The sequence below is a fragment of the Acomys russatus genome, chromosome 21 (genome assembly GCF_903995435.1).
Source record: "Acomys russatus chromosome 21, mAcoRus1.1, whole genome shotgun sequence".
Taxonomy (NCBI): Eukaryota; Metazoa; Chordata; class Mammalia; order Rodentia; family Muridae; genus Acomys; species Acomys russatus.
In genome coordinates this window covers 51,709,173-51,729,328 of record NC_067157.1, presented here as the reverse complement: position 1 = coordinate 51,729,328, position 20,156 = coordinate 51,709,173, and the positions used below count along the sequence as shown (strand labels likewise).

Below are 20,156 nucleotides of genomic sequence, written 5' to 3'. Positions count from 1 at the left end.
CTAATTGTTTGGGCACCCCCTGTGATGGGGTCACAGAGCCTCAAGCAGGATGTGACAGTTAGAGTATACTTTGGGACTTTGGAAATTTCCAGACCAGCGTGACAGCCCCAACTCCCAGATGTGTGACAGAAGGCTCACTTTCTCGGAGTTGGGGCGGGTCCAGGGCAGTATTCTGCTTTGTGTGCTCTACAGGGTCACTGCAAAAGCTGAAATTGTGAGCCCCCTCTCAGAGAGTCTGCACCCCCAGGGCATTGGGGCATCTAACTGCAGTTCTTAGCATGGACTTAACACTGGCCTCTGAGAGGCTCTCTCCACATGTCCTTTTGCTCCTAGGGGTCCTTTTCTGGGCTTGCCCCAGGCCTACATCTTCCATTCATACCTTACGTGTTCCCCAACCCATTGCAAGCAGAGAAAAAAAGGGCTTATTGTAAAGTATTAGGTGAAGAAATCCAATTTATAAGGCAGGTCAAACTGAAGCTCACACCTACACAGGGAGTGCAGGTGAAAGAGACGGGGTCTGGGTCCCCAACTGACACTCCCAAAAGCAAGATGCACGCACAGAATTACCCCCAAGTGGTGATGCTTCCAGCAGCTGGAGAGCACGGCCAGTGAGCCTATCCTTACAAGGCACAAAGAAATGGTGCTTTACAGCATCCAGTGTCTGGAATCTTGATTTTCCTGTTTGTGGACATGTTTGTTGAGAGCCAAAGTGGAGTCAGAACCCCTGGGCTCCTTGCTGGCAGACCAGGCCACTTCTTATATGATGGGCTGTGGGTTCTCACTTGACCAGCGCTCTCCTCCCCAAAGGCTAAAGAAGCCCAGGATGACCTGGTGAAGACCAAGGAGGAGCTGCACCTGGTGATGACGACGCCCCCACCCCCACCACCCCCAGCGTACGAGCCTGTGAATTACCACGTGCAAGAGGGACTGCAGGATGAGGGGGCAGAGCCCATGGGCTACAGTGCTGAGCTCTCCAGCGAGGGCATCCTGGATGACCGCAACGAGGAGAAGCGCATCACCGAGGCTGAGAAGAACGAACGTGTGCAGCGGCAGCTGCTGGTGAGTGGGTGGGGCACACGGACCCCCAGGACTTCGCCCCTGGCACCCCCTCCTGCCCTTTCATATCTCATCTCCTAGCCACTCCATGAGGTCCCCGTGAACTCACCATGACCTTACAGGGGAGGCAGGTAGGTAACGGACATTTGCTTCGTGTTACAGACTCTGAGCAACGAGTTGTCACAGGCCCGGGATGAGAATAAGAGGACCCACAATGACATCATCCACAACGAGAACATGCGGCAAGGCCGGGACAAGTACAAGACGCTGCGGCAGATCAGGCAGGGCAACACCAAGCAGCGCATTGACGAGTTTGAGGCTATGTAGAGGCCAGGGGCGGAGGGCACCTTCACAGCAGGGGGTGTCACACTTGGTTCTTTAGTACTCTTTAAGTCTAGAAACCCCCTTGACGTGTTCCAGTCCCTTAAAAGAGCAGTTACCGGCAGAAGTGTTCTGCCCCAGGACCCGGTGGGACCCTCCCTGGTTACTTCTAATTGTATCACAGTGCCAAACAGGCCAGATGTTTATGACAGCTACCGAATCAGGGATTTGGATGGCTCTAAATCTAAAACTTCAGGCTGGCCCGTGTGACACAAGGTTCAGTGTCACTGGGGACAGCACTGTGGCCTACACACGGGTGCCATACCCTCTCTAGTTTTGAAATGAGCTCGGATCGATTTTTGTCCTCAATTTTTATGAAGGATCCATCTCTGTGTTTGGAGGGGTGAAAATGATTTTGAAATTTGGGTCTAAAGTACGCTCCCTCGAGGGGTTCCTTCCTCTAGACTGCTGGCAGAGTGAGTCTGCGGCAGTCCTTCAGAGTGTACAGTATGGGGACTCTCTGACACATACCTGGCCGCGTATGTTGTTGGACTACACACCCAGTGATCTGCTATAGAGAATAGTATTTATGTGTAAGTGATAATATGGGTTTGTAACATTAGTTTTAAAAAGGGAAAAAAGTTTTGTTCTGTATATTTTGTTACCTTTTACAGAATAAAAGAATGAAATATTAAGAACCATGCAGTTGCGACACTCGATCTGACATGGGGGCACTTGGGAAACTGATTCATCAATGCTGTACAAAAAATGCACATAAATGCACACTTCAATTTCCTGTTGGTTTCTTATTTGAAAAAAATACACACTGAGATCATTGACCTCCAGCCTTGAAGGGACTCCAGCCTGTTTATTGTGAGCGCCATGTTCCTGGTTCCCGTCGTCAGTCTTCCTTTTGCACACGCGCTCTCCTTTGCAGTTGTGATGTCATGTGCAGGTGACCCCGCATCAGATTTTATACACAACCAAAGCTCTCCGAGGCATTGTATCTGCTTGCATGGTGGGGGGACATGCCCTCGGGCGTACTAACCAGAAAGGTGTCCTCCCAAGCTCCCCTTAGCTGGGAGGCTCACCACAGGAAGGCTAGGCAGACAACTTTCACCATACTTTTTCTTAAAATTTTTGTTGTTAATAAATGCCAGGAGCCATGGGCTGCTGTTGAGCATTTACTGAAACCAGGTCACCTCCTCATCTGCCGACAGGAACCTCCCCGTGACTCCCTACCTAGCAGGAGCTGTAGTCCGTTACTGGTGATCCGGTGGGTCTGATCCTGCTACGTCGACCTTTGCAGGTAGGCACTCGCCTCAGGCTCCCCCTCAGTGCAGGGTGAGGGTCATGTCCGTCCACAAGTTGGGGCTGGACAGGACTTTCTGCCACTGGAGCTTGGACTGTGAGCAGGAGTCGATGCAACCCGCAGCACCTCCCTCTGCAACGAGAGGGGTGGGCAGTGGGTGAGAATGCCAGTTCACGCTTCCTAGGGAGAACCCTGTTCTCTCCCTCAATCTAAAGACTTTCTCAGAGGCATCCCACCCCACCCCCAAACCTTAGATGTCCTTGCTCTAAAGCAGCAGTTTTCAACCTGTGCTGTTGAGACCCCTGTGGGGGATCGAACAACCCTTTCACTGGGGTCTTGTATCTGATATTTACACTCCAACTCATAAGTAGTAGCAAAGTTATAAAGTAGCAATAAAATGTTTTTATGGGTAAGAGGGTCACCACAGCATGAGGAACTGTATTAGAGGTCACAGTGTTAGGAAGATTGAGAACCTCTGCTCTAAAGGGAAGGGAGGGGGGCCCTAGGCACCCAGGTCTCAGCAGGAGTCATGGAGCTTAATTCTGAGGGTGAAGATGGTGTGAGGATCTGTCTCCCATATCCCCTCAGGAAGAGTTTTCCTTGAAAACATTTGCTTTCTAAGGAATGCAACCCAGGGTCTTGTTTAGTATTTCTCAGCTGGCAATCTCAGGAGCTGTGTGTGGGCTACTGGGGAGAGTCCTGCTGAGGACTGGATGGGGCACCAGACCTGCCCGGTCCAGGAGGAGGTCAGGCATACAATGCCAGCAGCCTCCTGGTGAGCCACACTGAATGGTGCCCTTGTCCCCTCAGTGACGTCCTTCCAGATGTATGTTTGTCTGGGTTAAGATATTTTCCTTAAGAAAATAATCCTCTTATGATTGACACCAGGAACAAAAAGTAAACACTGTCCCTTGCCTGTTGTGAAGCCTGAAGCTCGTGTTTCTTTAGCTGATCCAAAGCTGATTTAAATTGCTGAGATACTTGGCTGTATTGTGGTTCTGTTACAGACATAGACTTAGGAGACCCTATTAGGACAGGATAGAGCAGTTTCAAAGCCAGATAAATCGTGTCCACTGTAGAAATCAGTATCCATGCTGGACTGTCTCTAAGGACACATAAACCTGTGGCTTTCACTGATAAGACATTTGAGAGACACAGATCCACAAAAAGTGAACAGACTTACTTGAACCAAGCCTGGCTCCCCCTAGCAGGCGGTCGTTCATACCAAAGATGGCCTGGTCCCACACAGTCAGCTCCAAGCTCGAGTGCTGCAGCTGGGAGCTGCTCACACCACTGAACACGAAGGAGTGTTTCCACTGGGGACAAGCCTGCTTCTTCAGGACTGGGGACTTCACACGCAGTTTTTGTTGGTCTGGCAGGGTGAGACAGCTGAGAAAGAAAACAGGATCCTTGAAGCTCAGCATGCAACCTCCTTCCCCCTGGGGTACCCATTCTAGGCTGAAGTGGGTTAGCATCCCGAGGCCTGTCCGTGGGCCTCTTCTCCCTAGAATGGTCCTCTTTCCTTTTAGAGCTGCATCCCACATCAGGTGTCTAGGGTGAGTCAGAATTCTGTGCCACATGGCCCTCACTGTGATGGCTCCTCATGGCCACGCCACCATTAAAACCAATGCTACGGGACCAGGGCTCTGTATACACGTGGCTTCACTTTGCTCCATTCTCTGGCAAATACATTGAGAAAATGGAACTTGCCAGAGGGCATACACAGTAGTAGTGAGGGATTCTGTCCTGAGAGGCCACCCTACTTTTCCATGCTTCAGTGGACTCTGGAGGACCAGCGCACGCCTGCAGTGACTAAGAGTGGCACAGCAGCTGACCGGCCAGATGATGCTCAGGTCAAGAGATGGTGCTGAGCTAGGGAAATCGTCATTGATTTCCAAGCCAGTTACTGATATTTCAAGAACTGACAAGGTCTGGGCTTCTGCTTAAAATGTGTTATTTGTAAGTGAGCCTTACACGACCAAATCCCATTTTTGGAAACCATGGTCCTAAAAAATGTGCTATACTCCATTTTCTTTTTCATCCAATTACATTGTGATCTGTTTCATATGCGCATGCACATGAGACCAAGTGCACGTGCCACACACGTGTTAGTTGCAGAACCACTTGCAGGAGTTCTCTCTTTCCACCATGTGGCTGGTTCCAGGGGCCTGGACTTGGCTCGTCATGGTTGGCGGGGGCCTCTATCCGTTGAGCCATCTTACCAGCCCTGTCCTAGGTTCTCATAGGAAAGTTAAAATGAGGTGACTTCAAATGGCCTGTACGTTCTGGTGTTTCCTACAGATTTCGGGCCACGCTCAATATAAACTCACCAACACATCTAATACCTACCCCTTAACAAAGGAGTTTAAGGTGCCATCCGACCTCACAGGTAAATTCTTGGCTCCCAGCACGACCAAACAGAGTTGACCATTAAGCGCCAGCTGGCCTGTTCCTAGAAAGATTGTCAGAACTTGGGTTAGGCCCGTTTCCTCTGATACGTGAGTACGCAGTGTCGACACCCAGAAAGTGGTGGCTCCCCAAGAAAACCCACAGCCTCCAGGCCTTGAGATAGCAGGAAGAAGAAAAGGCACACTTCTTCCACCAGCTTCACGGGCTTTGCCTACACACCGCCTCGATGGCCAGCACGCGGGCAGAATAAAGGATCAGTGGATTGCCAGGAAGGTGGCAGTTACATGGAGGACTGCTGTGCATGCTGACTGTAGCTCGCAGTTTGAGAAGGGAGATAAGCTGCCATTTTAGGTCCTGGTGGCCACCTCCAGGTGCCTGCTGCTGGCCTTGGTAACTCAGGTTGGACCATCCTAGTCTTGCCAAAGTCAACTCACTACCCTTTGTTATTGTGAGTTCTCTCTGTGTCCATCTGTCTCTACCCGCACAGTGTCCACATGCCTTGCCTTATCTACCTTGAATAGCTTGAGTCCAAGCCCTTAACCCACTCTATCCAGATCTCTCTGAGTCTCCGGCTCCCAGGGGCCTAGAAGCACTCTCGATTCTCAAAGAGCCAAACTCTGACTGGGATGCATGCTGTTACGAGACTGGCCAGTCTATACTTTAGGAAGGAGAAAGCGTGCACTGGAGGCCTTGCCTGTTCTGGTCACCTGTATGCCCTCAAGTCACAAGTTCCAGGGACTGGAAATGTGTTGGACCAGTGGGCAGTGGGAAATCTTTTACCTACCTCAAACTGCCTGCCTTCTGGGCTTTAGGGACAGTGACACAAACAGTGTTCATGGGGCTGGAGGTCACCAACCTTCTCGGGCCTCCTGGAGCGTTCTTGGCTCTACAGGAAGGACCAGTTTGGCTCGGACAGCGAGTTCTCCATTGTTCTGAGGAATAGTGTCTTCATATTTCTCAGCCTGGGGGTGAGAGGCAAAGCTCAGAAGCAGGATCCTTCCCGTCACACCTCGGGACCACCTGTACTGTCCAGGTTGTCTCAACTCAGTCCATAAATGCCCAACCCCTCCCCCCAAGTCCTCTCAAGGCCTAGGAATAGAGAGGGCATGCTTGGTGGACTAGGCCTCTACCTACAATGACATCCTTGCCACCCTCAGCAATTCACTGTCCGCAGAACATCAGGAGCCACTGGGCATAGCATGGCTCCAGGAAGCCTGGACAATGCTGGCCTTAAAAACAGTCATGAGCCGGGCGTTGGGGCACACACTTTAATCACAGCACTTGGGAGGCAGAGGCAGGTGGAGCTCTTGTGAGTTTAAGGGTGGTCTGGTCTACAAATTGAGTCCAGAGCAGCCAAGGCTACAAAGAGAAACCCTGTCTGGGGGGGGGGGGGGGGGGGGGGGGGGGGCGGGGAGAAGAGAAAGAAAAAGTCACTATCCATCCCTGTCCATCACCTCATTCTAGGTCAGTAAGGATTGGAGCTACTGTTCCATGCCAATGTCTCCTTCAGGCACCGAGGGCAGAAAGTGCTGCAGATGGTGCCTCCTGAAGCCATTGGCGAGCTCTGTAGCCTCTGTGGAAATGCCAGTCAGTCTACAAATGGCTTCTCTGGTCCTGAGTGATTTCATCACGAACTGAATGAGAAGCCCAGAGTGGAGATAATCCTGGATCTGATGGACCTCCCGTCCTGGGTATGGAGAAGTCTACTGAGAAGGACGGTCATGGCTGCCACCACCTGGAGCGAGGAGCTGCCCTTGGCATATCCAGGGAGCCAGCATGGGCCAGCCACCATCCGTGCCAATGCACCAAATCAACAGGTTCTTGGGTGCCAACTGGGACAGGGACCCCCAAGGTCTAGGCACCAAGTACCAGCCCCAGAGTACCCAGTGCCAGAGCCCTGTGGCAGGCCTGTGGACATTCAGTTCCCACTCAGTGACAGGGTGCTACTCTCCTAGCCAGCATCAGGTAGAGCAGCTTTAGCTTGGCACTCTACCACTAGCCCGTTCACCAAAGGAGGCTAGTTGGGCCACCCATGGGTGCCATGCAGATATATCCTAACCTACGTTCACGCTGCCAGGTGTGGGTTTGTGTGAAAAGACGTCACTCCATAGGCTCAAGAATTTAAACTCACTGGGTGTGGTGGCAGCCAGGCATGGTGGTGCATGTCTTTAATCCAGCACTAGGGAGACAGAGGCAGGCAGATTTCTGTGAGTTCAAGGCCAGCCTGCTCTACAAAGAGGGTTCCAGGACAGCCAGTGCTATTACACAGAGAAATCTTGTCTCAAAAAACCAAAAAAACTCCACAAAAAACCAAAAACACAAAACAAAACACACACAAAAAAGAAGAATTTAAACTCTTAGTCTCCAGTTCATGGCACTATTTGGGAAGGTTACGAAAGCTTTGGGGATGAAGAGTCTCACTTGAGGAAATGTGTCACTGGGGGTGGGCTTTGAGAGTTTGTGACCTCACTCCATGTCTAGTTTGCCCCCTCTGTGCCCTTGAGCTGTGATCTCCGAGTTACCCACTCCTGTCTGCAGCCGTGCCTCCCTGCCATAATGGACTCGGTCCCCCTGGAACCGTAAGCTGCAATATACTCCTTCCTAAGTTGCTTCTGGTCATGGTGGGTTATCACAGCAACAGAAAAGTAACAAATACTCCCACCACCACACACACACACACACACACACACACACACACACACACACACACACCTCCAAAGACACACCTTGGCCCGTAGTGGATACCATCTGGCATTCTGTGTCGCACTGTCCTCAAAGTTCCACGTGGCCAGAGGAAGGATCACTTCTCCGAGGAACACCCTCCGGGCAAGGGTACCTAGGTGCCACACAGAGACCTGTAGCCTCCGGGTCACCAGCTGGGCAGGGTCCACCTGATACTACAGATACAAGGACAAGATGGTTAGCCAGTTCTCCTAGAACCACCCCAAGGCCTGCACAGGCTGTGAGCCCTGACACTCTCCTGCAGCCAGGGTCTAGGTGTAGTTTTTGTGGGCCAAGCTGCTTGGAGCCAGGGGCCAGGACAGACAGACCTCTTTGCCTGCTTGCCAAGCACCTTGAACTCTCCTGCGGCCCGGTTCTCATCCACTCCCATCCGTTCCCACCACACACCCTTGCCTAACTCAGCACTGTTGAAAACCAAACCAAGAACGGTGTCCACACAGGACCTGCCCTTATACAGGGCCACACTGCACCAAGCCAATATTATCCCAAAATACTAAAGATCAGACTTTTGAGTTTTAAAAAACACAATGGGACCACAGCTGCATATAAAACACATGTTCAACATGCATCAAGTCCTAGGATATGTCCCCAGGAACACAGTAAAACAAACAAATGAATAAATGCAAAGCATAAGCTTTCACGCCAGTAATTTTACCTTGTATAGAAATTGCATGTGAGTGGCATGTGGGGACAGAGATCAGGACTGTAGATGGCACATGGCCCTTTTGAAGTCTGTGTCACATGGAGCACCCCATCTCAGCTTCTGGGAGCCTGCAGTTTTATCTGTACATTGTACTTTCTCAATAATGAACACACAGAACTGGCTGCTGAGCCCTCACCTTGTACCAGGCATCTTTGGCCTCCCCATGTACAAGTGACATCAATAGTCAGAGTCACTCATTTGAGGTGGCTGTGCCCCCCCCCCATCTGGAAGCCATCGGTGGTGGGTGGCATGGCCAGCCACATATCCAGCCCTGACCTCTCACGGTTGACCTTTGCAGCCTGCTGCCTACTCCAGGGTTGTGGCGTAGTGTAACCAGACACTCACAGCCACATGTGCAGTCTAGTTGGACTTCCTGTCTTCTTTTCCATTCTCTGCACCTCTTTCCCTTTGAGGAACAAGGTGGCAAGGAGACAGGGACTGAAACACTGTGACTTCTCTGCATTTGCAGACAGAGAAGGGTGGTAGTGACAGGTGCAGTCCCCACTCTACCGATCTGGCTGGCCTCCCCTTCCCTCTGGGATTTACGTAGCCATGGGTCTAGGCACACCGGAGCTATGTTCCCGCTCCACAGCCCTTGACTCTGGTTTTTGCTGATTTCCAAATCCCTGTTTCATTTCCTTTTTGTTGTTGTTCTTGAGACAGGGTCTGACTGTGTAACTCTGGCTGTCCTGGAACTCACTGTGTAGACCAGGCTGGCCTCGAACTCAGAGAGATCATTTGTTTCTGCCTCCCACATGCTGGGATTAAAGGTCTATGCCACTACACTGGCTCCCTGTTTCCACTCCTCCCTCTGTCAAACAAACAACTAAATCACCACACACGTTCATCTTGCCCCTTCCTCATGAGTAAATCAGTTACGCCCTGAGCGCAGGGCTGGGCTTGTGGCCCTGTGAGAAGTAAGGCTGTTCCGAGAAGAGCTAGCTATGGGGCCATGATGCAGTGGGACCACAGTGTTGCCTCAGGGCCATTCACTAATCACTCACCCTGCAGGCCCTTGCCGGACTCCCTGAGACATGCAGGCTTGCGTTGCCTGGTCCCCGCTGGCTGCTCACCCCGTCTGAGGAGCAGTCATTGAATCTACTGGTTCTGCTCTCCAAAGCCTGCACCAGTGGCCAGGAGCTGCTGTAGACCATGGGGTCTGACGCATAAGCAGAGACAGAGACCAAGAGCAGACGACAGCTAAACATCCAAATGTACTGTCTCTGTTCCCTCAGATTCCCATGCAGAGAGTCTCCAAGGGAGTAGAAACCTCTCCAGAGCCCAGAGCGCCCGCACCCCCCCCCCCCCCCCCGCCACAAAAACCATTCTATTCAGAAAACTTTTGACAATGTGTGCGTGTGTGGTGTATGCAGTGTGCAAGGTGTGTGGTGTGTGTATGTGTGTGGGTGTGGGTATGTGCTCTATGCAGTATGTGTGCGGTGTGTCTGTATGCTCTACGCAGTATGTGTGTGGTGTGTCTGTGTGTTATAGTGTGTATTTATGTAGGCGTATATGCATACAGAGGCCAGAGATTGACAGTAAGTGTTTTCCTCAATTGCTCTCCATTTTCTTTCTTTCTTTCTTTTTTCTTTTTCCTTTTTTTCTTTTTTGAGACAAGGTTTCTCTATATAGCCTTGGCTGCCTTGTAGACCAGGCTGGCCTCGAACTCACAGAACTCTGCCTTCCTCTGCCTCCCTGTGTGCTAGGATGACAGGCGTGCTCTACTATGCCTGGCTCTCCATTTTCTTCTTTTGAGACAGGATCTTTCAGCTGAGCCTGAAGCTGCTTGGCTAGGCTGGCTGACCAATGGGCTCCAGAGACCTTCCTGTTTCTAGTCCCAAGCACTGGAGTAACACACACGAGTCACAACTGTCTCTTTATGTGGGTGCTGGGTCCCCATGTGACAGGTACCTTAGCAGCTGAGGCATCCCTGTAAGCCCAAGCCTCAACTCTCGTACACTTCTAAAAAGATGGGGGCTGGGGAGGGGGTAGTCAGGGTGGAACGCTGTCAACTCACAACCAGCCAGAGGTGGTTCTCATAGCCATCTTTCCTTGATTTTACAAACCTCCTGGATGCCAAAGCCAGAGGAAAGTGGAGTACTTAATTCCTACCATGTTTTTTAAAGAGGGACCTGGAACTCACAATGCAGACCAGGCTGGACTTGAACTCACAAAGAACTGCCTGCCTCTGTCTCCCTAGTGCTGGGATTAAAGACATGCACCACCATGCCTGGCTTCAAGAGTTTCAAGATTAAGTTTGGTCTGTGTTAGAATTCTGTGAAATTAAGTTAAAGACATTATTCTTTTACATGGATCTAAAAAGTTTCCAAAGACCACAAAATATTCCTAACAGACTATAATTGTTGTTTCTTTTGAGATCTTGCATGTAATTTAAATAAGGCAAGTAAGATTTTTTAGGTTGAATTATATAATTAAATACTTATCTAAAATAGTTCCCATCTCACTTCTTGGGTCTCAGTCTTACACAAAGTACCTTATTAGACTTGTGATGAATATTTCAATATCAGCCCAATATGGCCAGGCAGCCCATAATTTTCAAATGTCTCCCAGGAAGCAGGTAGCATGCAGGCCTGGCTGCAGGGACGTGCATGTGGGTGGCCAGCAGAGTGGGATCTGTGGGAACAGAGCATTTCAAGCCCTGCCTACACCTGCTGAGTCAGAATCTGTAATCTAAAAACAAAACAGGGGGTTCCTACACCATGAACCTCACAGCCTCTCCATTGTGTGCGCCTGCTAAGCTTCTCGGATTCCCCAAGTCTCATTTCCCGTCGGCGAGTGAAGACTCTAATGCCATCCTCAGGGTTTACATGAAGCAATTGGCCAGAGCAGAGGCCCAGGAAACAATGGCTGTTATTATAATAAATTCAGGGCGCGGCTCCAGCCTCCACATGGACTCTGACTGCCACTACTTGCCAAGGAGGCAGACAAAGGCCCCTCTGCCCACCAGTGCCAGTACCGGCTGGGGTTTCCTCAGGGACAGGCAGCTCATGGCTGCAGCAGCCACAGCCCATGGCTGGAACTTCTTCCACCTCAAATGAGATGAGGCCCTGGCTCTGCTCTAAAGCACAGTCCTGTTTCTTAGTAGGACAGAAAATGAAAAGTCAAATAATTCCTTGATGATTTCCTGTCTTAACACTGTGTGCGTGTAGTATGAATATACTGTGTGTGTGTGATGTGTGCGGGGTGGGGGTGGGGGTGTGGGGTGGGGGTGTGGGGTGGGGGTGTGGGATGGGGGTGTGGGATGGGGGTGGGTGTGTGGGATGGGGGTGGGTGTGTGGGATGGGTGTGTGGGATGGGTGTGTAGGATGGGGATGGGTGTGTGGGATGGGGATGAAGATGGGTGTGTAGGATGGGGATGGGTGTGTAGGATGGGGATGGGTGTGTGGGATGGGGGTGTGGGATGGGTGTGTGGGATGGGGGTGTGGGATGGGGGTGGGGGTGTGGGATGGGGATGGGTGTGTGGGATGGGTGTGTAGGATGGGGATGGGTGTGCAGGATAGGTATGCAGGATGGGTGTGTGGGATGGGTGTGTACAATGTACACTGCACATGACTGAGTATAGTGTGGCACTTGCACTGGCACCTATGGAGGTCAAAGAACAACCTCACGCTTACCCTCACCCTCTAGCTTGTGAGAGACAGGTCTCTTGTTTTGCTGCTGTGCCCGACCACCAGGCTAGCTGGCCTGCCAGCTTCTGGGGACTCTGTCTCACTTCCCATCTTGCTGAAGGACAGCGAGACTATAGACAAGTGTTAGAGTCTTGCTCTGTGTGGGGTCTGAAGACTTTACCCACAGAGCCATCTCCCTAGTCCTGCAATTTGTTTCTGTTTTGCTTATAAAAATGACATTTTTCATAAAAAGAAGAAACCTATGGCTTTCATATATTCCAATAAAGAGGCACTTTGTGAAGACTAAACCATAGCAGCCAGCTTCATTCCCAGAATCCTTTGCTCAAGAATACCTCTCTGATGTTCAGACAAATGTTACAAGTCACAATGTGCACCCAGTTGTTAGCTCAAGATGTGCATTTTCTTAGAAATCATTAACCCAAGGTTGTTTTCGAGTCTGGCAGAGTGCAAAGGCTAATGTCTGCCTCCTGTCAACTGACCGGCAGAACCATGAAGAAACGTATAGTTGTCTGCAGTTATAGGTAACTGCCTCGAGCACTTCAAGGAGGCACGCTGGACTCTGACCCTAGGCCCAGCCTGCGGGGAGGATTCAGGAATGTTCGCCCTGCCTGGCAAGTACCTACCTGCAAGGTTTCCTCGAAAGCCGGGTCCAGGGTGTTCTTTTGGACTTGTGTCTTGCGTTTTCCCTGGGAGGACCTGTCAGGCAACAGGTAGGTCTTGACATACCTAGTAGGCAGAAGCAGATGGACAAAGGGACAGCTGAACGTGGGGTGAACAGAGTTCAGGGAAGCAGAATGCAGCACCAGCAGTTTCTCTGCCCTGCTTCCCTGCTGGAGCTTGAGCCGTCTTGTGTGTGTATGTGTATGCATGTGTGTATGTGTACGTATGTGTGTGTGTATGCGTGTGTGTGCGCGCGCGTGCACGCGTGCGCATATGGACCCTCACGTGGAGGCTAGAGGTTTATGTTTGGTGTCTTCCTTAGTTGCCCTCAATATTATTATTGTCGTTGTCATCATCATCATCATTGGGTCTCTAGACTGGTCTGCAAGCCCCAGAGTGCTTCATGTGTCTGTGTCCATCACTGGGATTACAGATGTGGGATTGCCTACGCGCATCAACACGTGCAGCTTTTTACACGGCTGTTGGGGATCCAAACTCAGGTCCCTGCGCTTGTAGAGCACGCTGTTTGCTGGGGTATCCCTCTGCAGGCCAAGTGCTGTGCGAATAACTTCTGACTCTCACAGCCTTACCCAAGTGTGGAGCATGTACTCCCTGCTGCAAGTCAAGACTGCAGCAGGAAAAGCTCCCGACCTTGACTTTCTCGAATCTGTTTCTGGTTCCTTACCTCCTGTCTGATGAAGACCCCAGAACCAGATGTTTCCAGTGTGTGCCAGGCTCCCTCTTTCCACCTCCACCCATCGCTACCCTTGAGACCTCAGAACAAAGGAGGAAAATGGAAACTCGCGACTCACACTTAGCCTTTTGCTCTCAGAGACCTCAAAGATTATACTCTCTTCTTGGCTAAAGAGCTTTTGAACCCAGAAAAGCAGAACTGCTCATCAACACTCTTTGTTTATTTGGTTTGGTTTGGTTTTTTCAAGATAGTTTCTCTGTGTAGCCTTAGCTGTCCTGGACTCACTTTGTAGACCAGGCTGGCCTTGAACACACAGCGATCGCCCTTGCCTCTGCCTCCCCAAGTGCTGGGATTACAGGCATGTGCTACCATGCCCGGCTTTAAGGTTAAAGTTTTAAAAATTATATTTCAGTCTGTCTTCTTTGTAAACATAAACATTACTTTGACTAAATACCTCAAATTTAAATGTGAAGTCAGGGAGTGTTTTGGGAAGTAAGACTATTCCAGATCCCTGGCGCTATGGTGTCCTCAGGGAGACAGAAGCTGAGGCCAGGCAAGAAGGGGGTCTTTGTGAAAAATTGTAATTGCTATAGAAATTTGAATTTTGATAAATATGCCTGACTGAGGAGCTATTGAGGGCTTCAGAATGGAGAAGAGTTTGATTAGCTCATTGATTCATTGTTTTTCCTACCATCACTTACAAGCTAGTAACTGAAACAATTTACAGGGGAAAAGTCCTTGCCTTAAGCTATACCAAAAAACCAATTCTTCTACTTCTAATATTATATATTATATATGTATATTGTTTTGAGTTTCCTATCTATCTTTTTCCTTGCAGCACTGGCAATCACAAGACAGGGCCTTGTACATGCAAAGAGCATGCTCCACCTGAGTCCTGCCCTCAAGAGCAGGGGCTTAAAAGGCAAAGACGTGGAAAATTTATCACACCAAATTCTTGCTAAGAAGAGTCATCACAGCCCGGGCAGTGGTGGCGCACGCCTTTAATCTCAGCACTTGAGAGGCAGAGGCAGGTGGATCTCTGTGAGTTCGAGGCCAGCCTGGTCAACAAAGTGAGTCCAGGACAGTCAAGGCTACACAGAAAAACCTTGTCTCAAAACAAACAAACAAACAAACAAACAAACAAAAAAGACAGACAGAAAGAAAGAAAGAAAAGTCATCACAAATAACCTAGAAAAGAAGCAATAGCTGGAGTAAGTGATGTAAAAAAAAATACACACACACACACACACACACACACACACACACACATATCACAAATGCAGAACTTTCAAAGTCTTATTTTAAACAGGGGATCTAGTCTATTTTAAATAGGGTTTAAAGCCATTTTCCTAGAGCTGAGGTCTAGCTCAGCGATGCAGTATGTGGCCAGCATGCACAAGGGGCTGAGGCCTAATCCTCTGCACCATGAAACAAATTCCTGAGGCCTGGGATGGACCGAGGGTGGAAGTTCTGTGTCAGAGGATGTGAGGCTCTGCATCAGCCTCTAACTTCATGTGGGCAGGTGTGTGTGCGTGCACGCACGCACGCACGCACGCACGCACGCACGCACGCGCACACACACACACACACACACACACACACGCACACACGCACATGCACACACATGCAAACAAAGCAATTTTAAAAATGGGCCAAGGATATGAACAAAGAATCTACCAGTGGGGATCCAAGCGGCTAATGCCTCTATGGGAAACTGTTAGTTTTCACCTTCAAATAACAGTGTTTTGGGTTTTTTTGTTTTGTTTTTTAATATACCAGTGGGGGGGGGGTGCTAAGCACTTAGGAACACTTGCTGCTTTGCAGAGGATCTAGGCTCAGTTCCTAGCACACACATAGTGACTGTGACTCCAGTTCTATGGGATCCGACACCCTGTCCTGGTGTTTTGAATGAGAAAGGCTCCCATGGACTCAGATGTTTGAACACTTAGTCTCCAGCTGGTGGCGCTGTTTGGGAAGGACTCAGATGAATGGCTGTCCTGGTTGTGTGTCACTCACTGGGGCAGGTTTGAGTCTTCAAAAGCCTTGTGCTGACCCCAGTCTCAGCAGGTCTCCCTCCCCCCCCTTCTCTATCTCCCTCCCTCTCTCTGCCTTGTAGTTGTGGGTCAAAATGTGAGCTCTCAGCTGTTCCTTTCCTACTCCATCATGGACTCTAACCCTCTGAAACCGTAAGACTCTTTGGTCATAGGGGTTCATCACAGCAAATAGAAAAGTAATTAAGACACACGGCCACTGTACCCATGTGGCACACATGCATATGTGCAGGCAAAACATACAGACATGTAAAGTAAAATAAACAGATCTTCAAAAACAGTTATGAATTGTATAAAGGATGACATTAATTTTGGTTTTCCTGCATGAAGTAAACTTCCAACAACCTTTACGGACGGTCTCCTTTCCCCACTGCCTGGCTGTGGCTCCTTGATGCACACTGAACGTTTATGGCCCTAAGTTTCAAGTCCTCTGTTGGAACTTAACCCCCACGTGATTGCATGTGGAGGTTGGGCCTTTGGGCCGTAGTCAGGTATAAGGGTGGCCCTCCTGGAATAGGATTTGTCCTCAGACCCCTGCCCCTCTTCCCTTCTCCCATGGGATGACAGGCACAGATGTCCACCTATGAACCAGGGACACCAGCTCTGCCAGGACCTGGGCTTCGCAGCATCCACAACCTCAAGGATAAGTGTCTGCTGTCTCTTGCCTATTGAGTCTTCAGTTACAGCAACTCCAATGATCTAAAATACCCCCTTGAGCACCCAAATTCCCCTATATGCTACTGACCCATCTTTACCCTCCTGTGAGCAACACATCAAAGCACAGCAGCTGTGTGGTGCCAAAAATCTCAATTATAAACAACGTCCCCCCCCCCCCCTCCCCAGCAAACCAACTTACGGATTGCACTTCCTCTTCTTTTCTTCTCCATAGGCGAGGTTCTTACAGGTCTTGATGTACACTTCTAAGGAACAGCTTTCAAAGCAGTAGCGAACGGCAAATTCTATTTCTCCGGTGACATTAGCATTGTCAAAATTACCCATCTCCGTGCAGGTGCTGTTAATGCTAATTAAGCTGCCCTGAAATCAATGGCAGACATCATAAATTACCTCACAGCTAGTAAGTATCTCGCAGTTCTGCTCCCACGATAGATCACAGGTCACACAGAAGCATGCGCCCGGACTCTTGTTAAGCTGATAAATGCACCTGGGCTTGCATTTTGCTAACCTAAGTTGCCACCTGGTAAATCCTAAGGTGGTGCTTGGCAGGCCTTGCCTTGCTTGCTCGTTACGTCTCTGCCTATTGGTAAAGGGTTACCCAATCAAAGTCTTTACCAAGAGTGAAGTGGACTAGCTCATATGCTATTCCATAAGCATCAGTCTCGGGCCAGGCGCATTCATAGCCAGATAGTGTGTATAAAGCAGCAATGGGACTACGCGGCTGAGGTTGGGGATCAGAGGGAACTGGGGTCCAGGGCTGGCTGACCCTGTCTGTGTCAAAGTGTAACAGAGGAATCTGATGCTGACCTCACAGTTATGAAGAGGACTACACAGAAACAAGTCATGTGGACTGCACAAAGATAACGATAAATTATATTTAAAATCTTATGGGGACCTAAAATAAAAATGGAGTTACCTTCAAATATTAGAGCCATCTAAGCTTAAATGACACACAAAGCTATGTGTCACAGGATGCCTGTGCCTAAAAGATTAAGTCGTCTAATCACTGTTAAATTTACTTAACTGCCGCCATCTGTAAACAGTCCATCTCGTCGCATAGACTTCATAGGAACAGTGAGGTCTAAGTAATTTGTTTCTAATACCCAACTGGCTCCTCCATAGTGTAAAAGTCCTGAAAAGAAACCAAGAAAGCCTACAGCAGACAGCCAGAACCAGCAGAGAGAAAGAAAGACCAAACCAAAGCAATTCAGAGGGCCTGGAACCTGAACTAACTAATGCCAGGCTCTGCCACACCCAGCCTCAGAAAAATGTCTTCAGACCAGACCGTGTGGGTGCCAGAACGGGAAGCAACTTTGAAATGGCGTACATTCAAGGACACACAAGATAGTGAGGCTCAGAGGAGGAGCGAGGGTCAGAAGCGAAGGCTGCGGAGATGGGGAGAGGGGTCGGCAAAAGAGGTGAGCTGCCTAGGAGAAGGAAGAGATGGAGGAAAAGGAGGAGCTAAAGAGCTCTAGTCGGGAGGACAACATTTGGGCTGGGGCTATAGCTCAGCAATAAAGTGCTTGCCTACAGTGCAAAAGGCCCTGAGTTCAAGACCCAGGATCTCAGCCCAGAAAGATGAGGGCAAAGTTCTTCAGAGTTGCTTGTTAACCCTCCCACCAGGTCATTGTCTAGGCTCAGCTCTGTTTTCCCAAAAGCCAGGGCAGAACTTCAGAGCAAGCTTGGGACTTGAGCAGCAAATCAGAGTCAACCCAAAGGTTCTGGCCCAAGAGACCAATGAAGATTGGCTGCCTGCTTCCCCTTAGAGCCACTGGTGCCATCTGCCTTCTAAAGGAAAGCCAGCTCTCATTCACCTGCCAACGGTCAGGGATTCTCATTTGCTGGGTCCCCCTGAAGGTCATCCTGGGCCTGCCTACATCACAAAGGCAGATCATTTAAGAAAATAATTAAGTTCCTTTTTTTTTTTTTTTTTTTTGGTTTTTCAAGACTGGGTTTCTTTTGTAGGACTGGCTGTCCTAGATTTGCTTTGTAGACCAGGCTGGCCTCGAACTTACTGCCTGTCTCTGCTCTGCCTCCCAAGCGCTAGGTGTAAAGGCGTGTGCGCCACAAAACCAAGAACAGATGGAAAAGTACTACAAAGTAGGTGAGCTGGTAACAGGGGGCCTTTTGCCCTGGCCCGAGCCCAGCAGGCTGTGTCGTCTCCAGCAGTTTTCCTTAGTTTCTTTATTTGTAAAACAGAATCTCTTGCATAAGGCTTAGCTGGCTCAGGCAGTTATAAGGACAAAGAAGCTTAGAACCTTGCCTGTCCGCTGAAAACTCTGTACCATCTGGGACCCTATGAAAGCCAGAGAAGCCTTTTCCTTTGTTCTTGTCTTCTTTTGGGCTGTGAAATGTATACGGCAGTAAGCAGGACGTGTAATGCACAAGAGTAGTTAAATAATAAAAATAAGGGGCTGGAGAGATGGCTCAGCACTTAAGAGCACTGTCAGCTCTTTGGTTCCCAGCCCTTCCTCCTCCACCCAATTGAAAACGGGAAGACTGGGGCTGGAGAGATGGCTCAAAGGTTAAGAGCACTGACTCCTCTTCCCGAGGTCCTGAGTTCAATTCCCAGCAACCACATGGTGGCTCACAACCATCTATAATGTGATCTGATGCCCTCTTCTGGGCTGCAGGTGTATGTGCAGGCAGAGCACTGTATACATAATAAATAAATAGTATTTTTTAAATAATAAAAATGGTATTAACGTCTATCCCCACTCTCATGTTAAGAAAAAGAACACAGGGGCTGGGGAGAGACAGTTCCTCCAGGAAAGTCATGCAAACGTGAGGACCTGAGTTCAGATCCCCACACCCCACATAAAGCTGGATATAGTAACACAAGCCTGTGATCTCGCTGATCCTACAGGCAGAGACAGAGAGCCCCTGGAATCTCTCTGGCCAGCCAGCCCGACACAGGCACTAGGAACAGGAGACCGTGTCTCAAACAGGGTGGACGGTGGAGATGGATGCCTGAGGTTACTCTGACTCCATGTATGATACGACACGTGCTTGCCTCCCTTCACATGCACAAGCACATACACACACAAGATTTTTTTAAAAAAGCATCCCCAGGATTTCAGAACTGCTCCCCTCCTTTTGTCAGCCCCTCCTTCCTGTTGGAGTACAGGCTCCTTCAAAACCACCTGCTAATCAACTTTATTTTTTCTTTATGGTTTCGTTAAATATGTACTATCAACCCCTCCCAAATATTCTGCCTTATTCTGGTATCCACACAGTTAAAAGCGTCTTGCACACACAGGAACTGCAGCTCGTTTTCTGTTTGGCCGCAGCCAAATTTCCAAAATTAAAACAATTATAAAGAACACTGCCCTGGACATCCATATTGCACACTTGGGGAAATATTCAGGGCAGTCTTTAAAAGTGTTTCCTGTCTATTAAATTATTCAAGAGAACCCGCAGGGCTAGGGGTGTTTAGCATGCACAAGGCACTTGCAGCACAGGCAGGGAGAAAGCACCTCAAGGCTTTTGAATATATGCATATTATCTCCAACTGCCCACCAGGGAAGCCAGAACAATTTCCATTCACCATGTGGTTTTCATGTGCCTGCTGTTCTGTGCCCTAGCCTTGCATTTTTTTAGATGTTATTAACATCATCCCAAAATAGCCTTTTGTTTTAATTGTGCCCTGATTCCACTCCTTGGGAGGTAACTGACTTTCTCTTGTCCATCTCTGTGTGTACATGGAGATTTCACAAGCTCTTTCTAACCCAACTCCTTGTTTCTCAGAGTTGAGAATTCCTTTAGGAAGGGCAGGCAACATCTTTGGATAAGAAATAACAGGGTTTTGTTTTGTTTTATTTTTCTTGCCTTATGGAAGTTTGATTCCCTCAGGCAAACCTGCTTCAGTTTAAAAGCTGACGTT

General features: G+C 49.3%; 2 protein-coding genes across 2 annotated transcripts in view; one reads left to right on the top strand and one right to left on the bottom strand.

Moving 5' to 3' along the window:
- Ezr (ezrin) overlaps positions 1–2,075 on the top strand; it is a 43,345-nt gene extending 41,270 nt beyond the window's left edge. The window contains exons 12-13 of the mRNA XM_051164602.1: positions 808–1,059; positions 1,219–2,075. Coding sequence (XP_051020559.1) covers positions 808–1,059; positions 1,219–1,383 — 417 coding nt within the window. The 3' untranslated portion in view covers positions 1,384–2,075. The remainder of the gene's footprint in view (positions 1–807; positions 1,060–1,218) is intronic.
- A 560-nt stretch (positions 2,076–2,635) lies between these two features.
- Sytl3 (synaptotagmin like 3) overlaps positions 2,636–20,156 on the bottom strand; it is a 53,375-nt gene continuing 35,854 nt past the window's right edge. The window contains exons 9-15 of the mRNA XM_051164450.1: positions 16,455–16,633; positions 12,817–12,919; positions 7,825–7,995; positions 5,955–6,060; positions 5,039–5,141; positions 3,873–4,078; positions 2,636–2,821 (exon numbers count right to left, since the gene is read on the bottom strand). Of these exons, the coding sequence (XP_051020407.1) occupies positions 2,712–2,821; positions 3,873–4,078; positions 5,039–5,141; positions 5,955–6,060; positions 7,825–7,995; positions 12,817–12,919; positions 16,455–16,633 (978 nt within the window). The 3' untranslated portion in view covers positions 2,636–2,711. The remainder of the gene's footprint in view (positions 2,822–3,872; positions 4,079–5,038; positions 5,142–5,954; positions 6,061–7,824; positions 7,996–12,816; positions 12,920–16,454; positions 16,634–20,156) is intronic.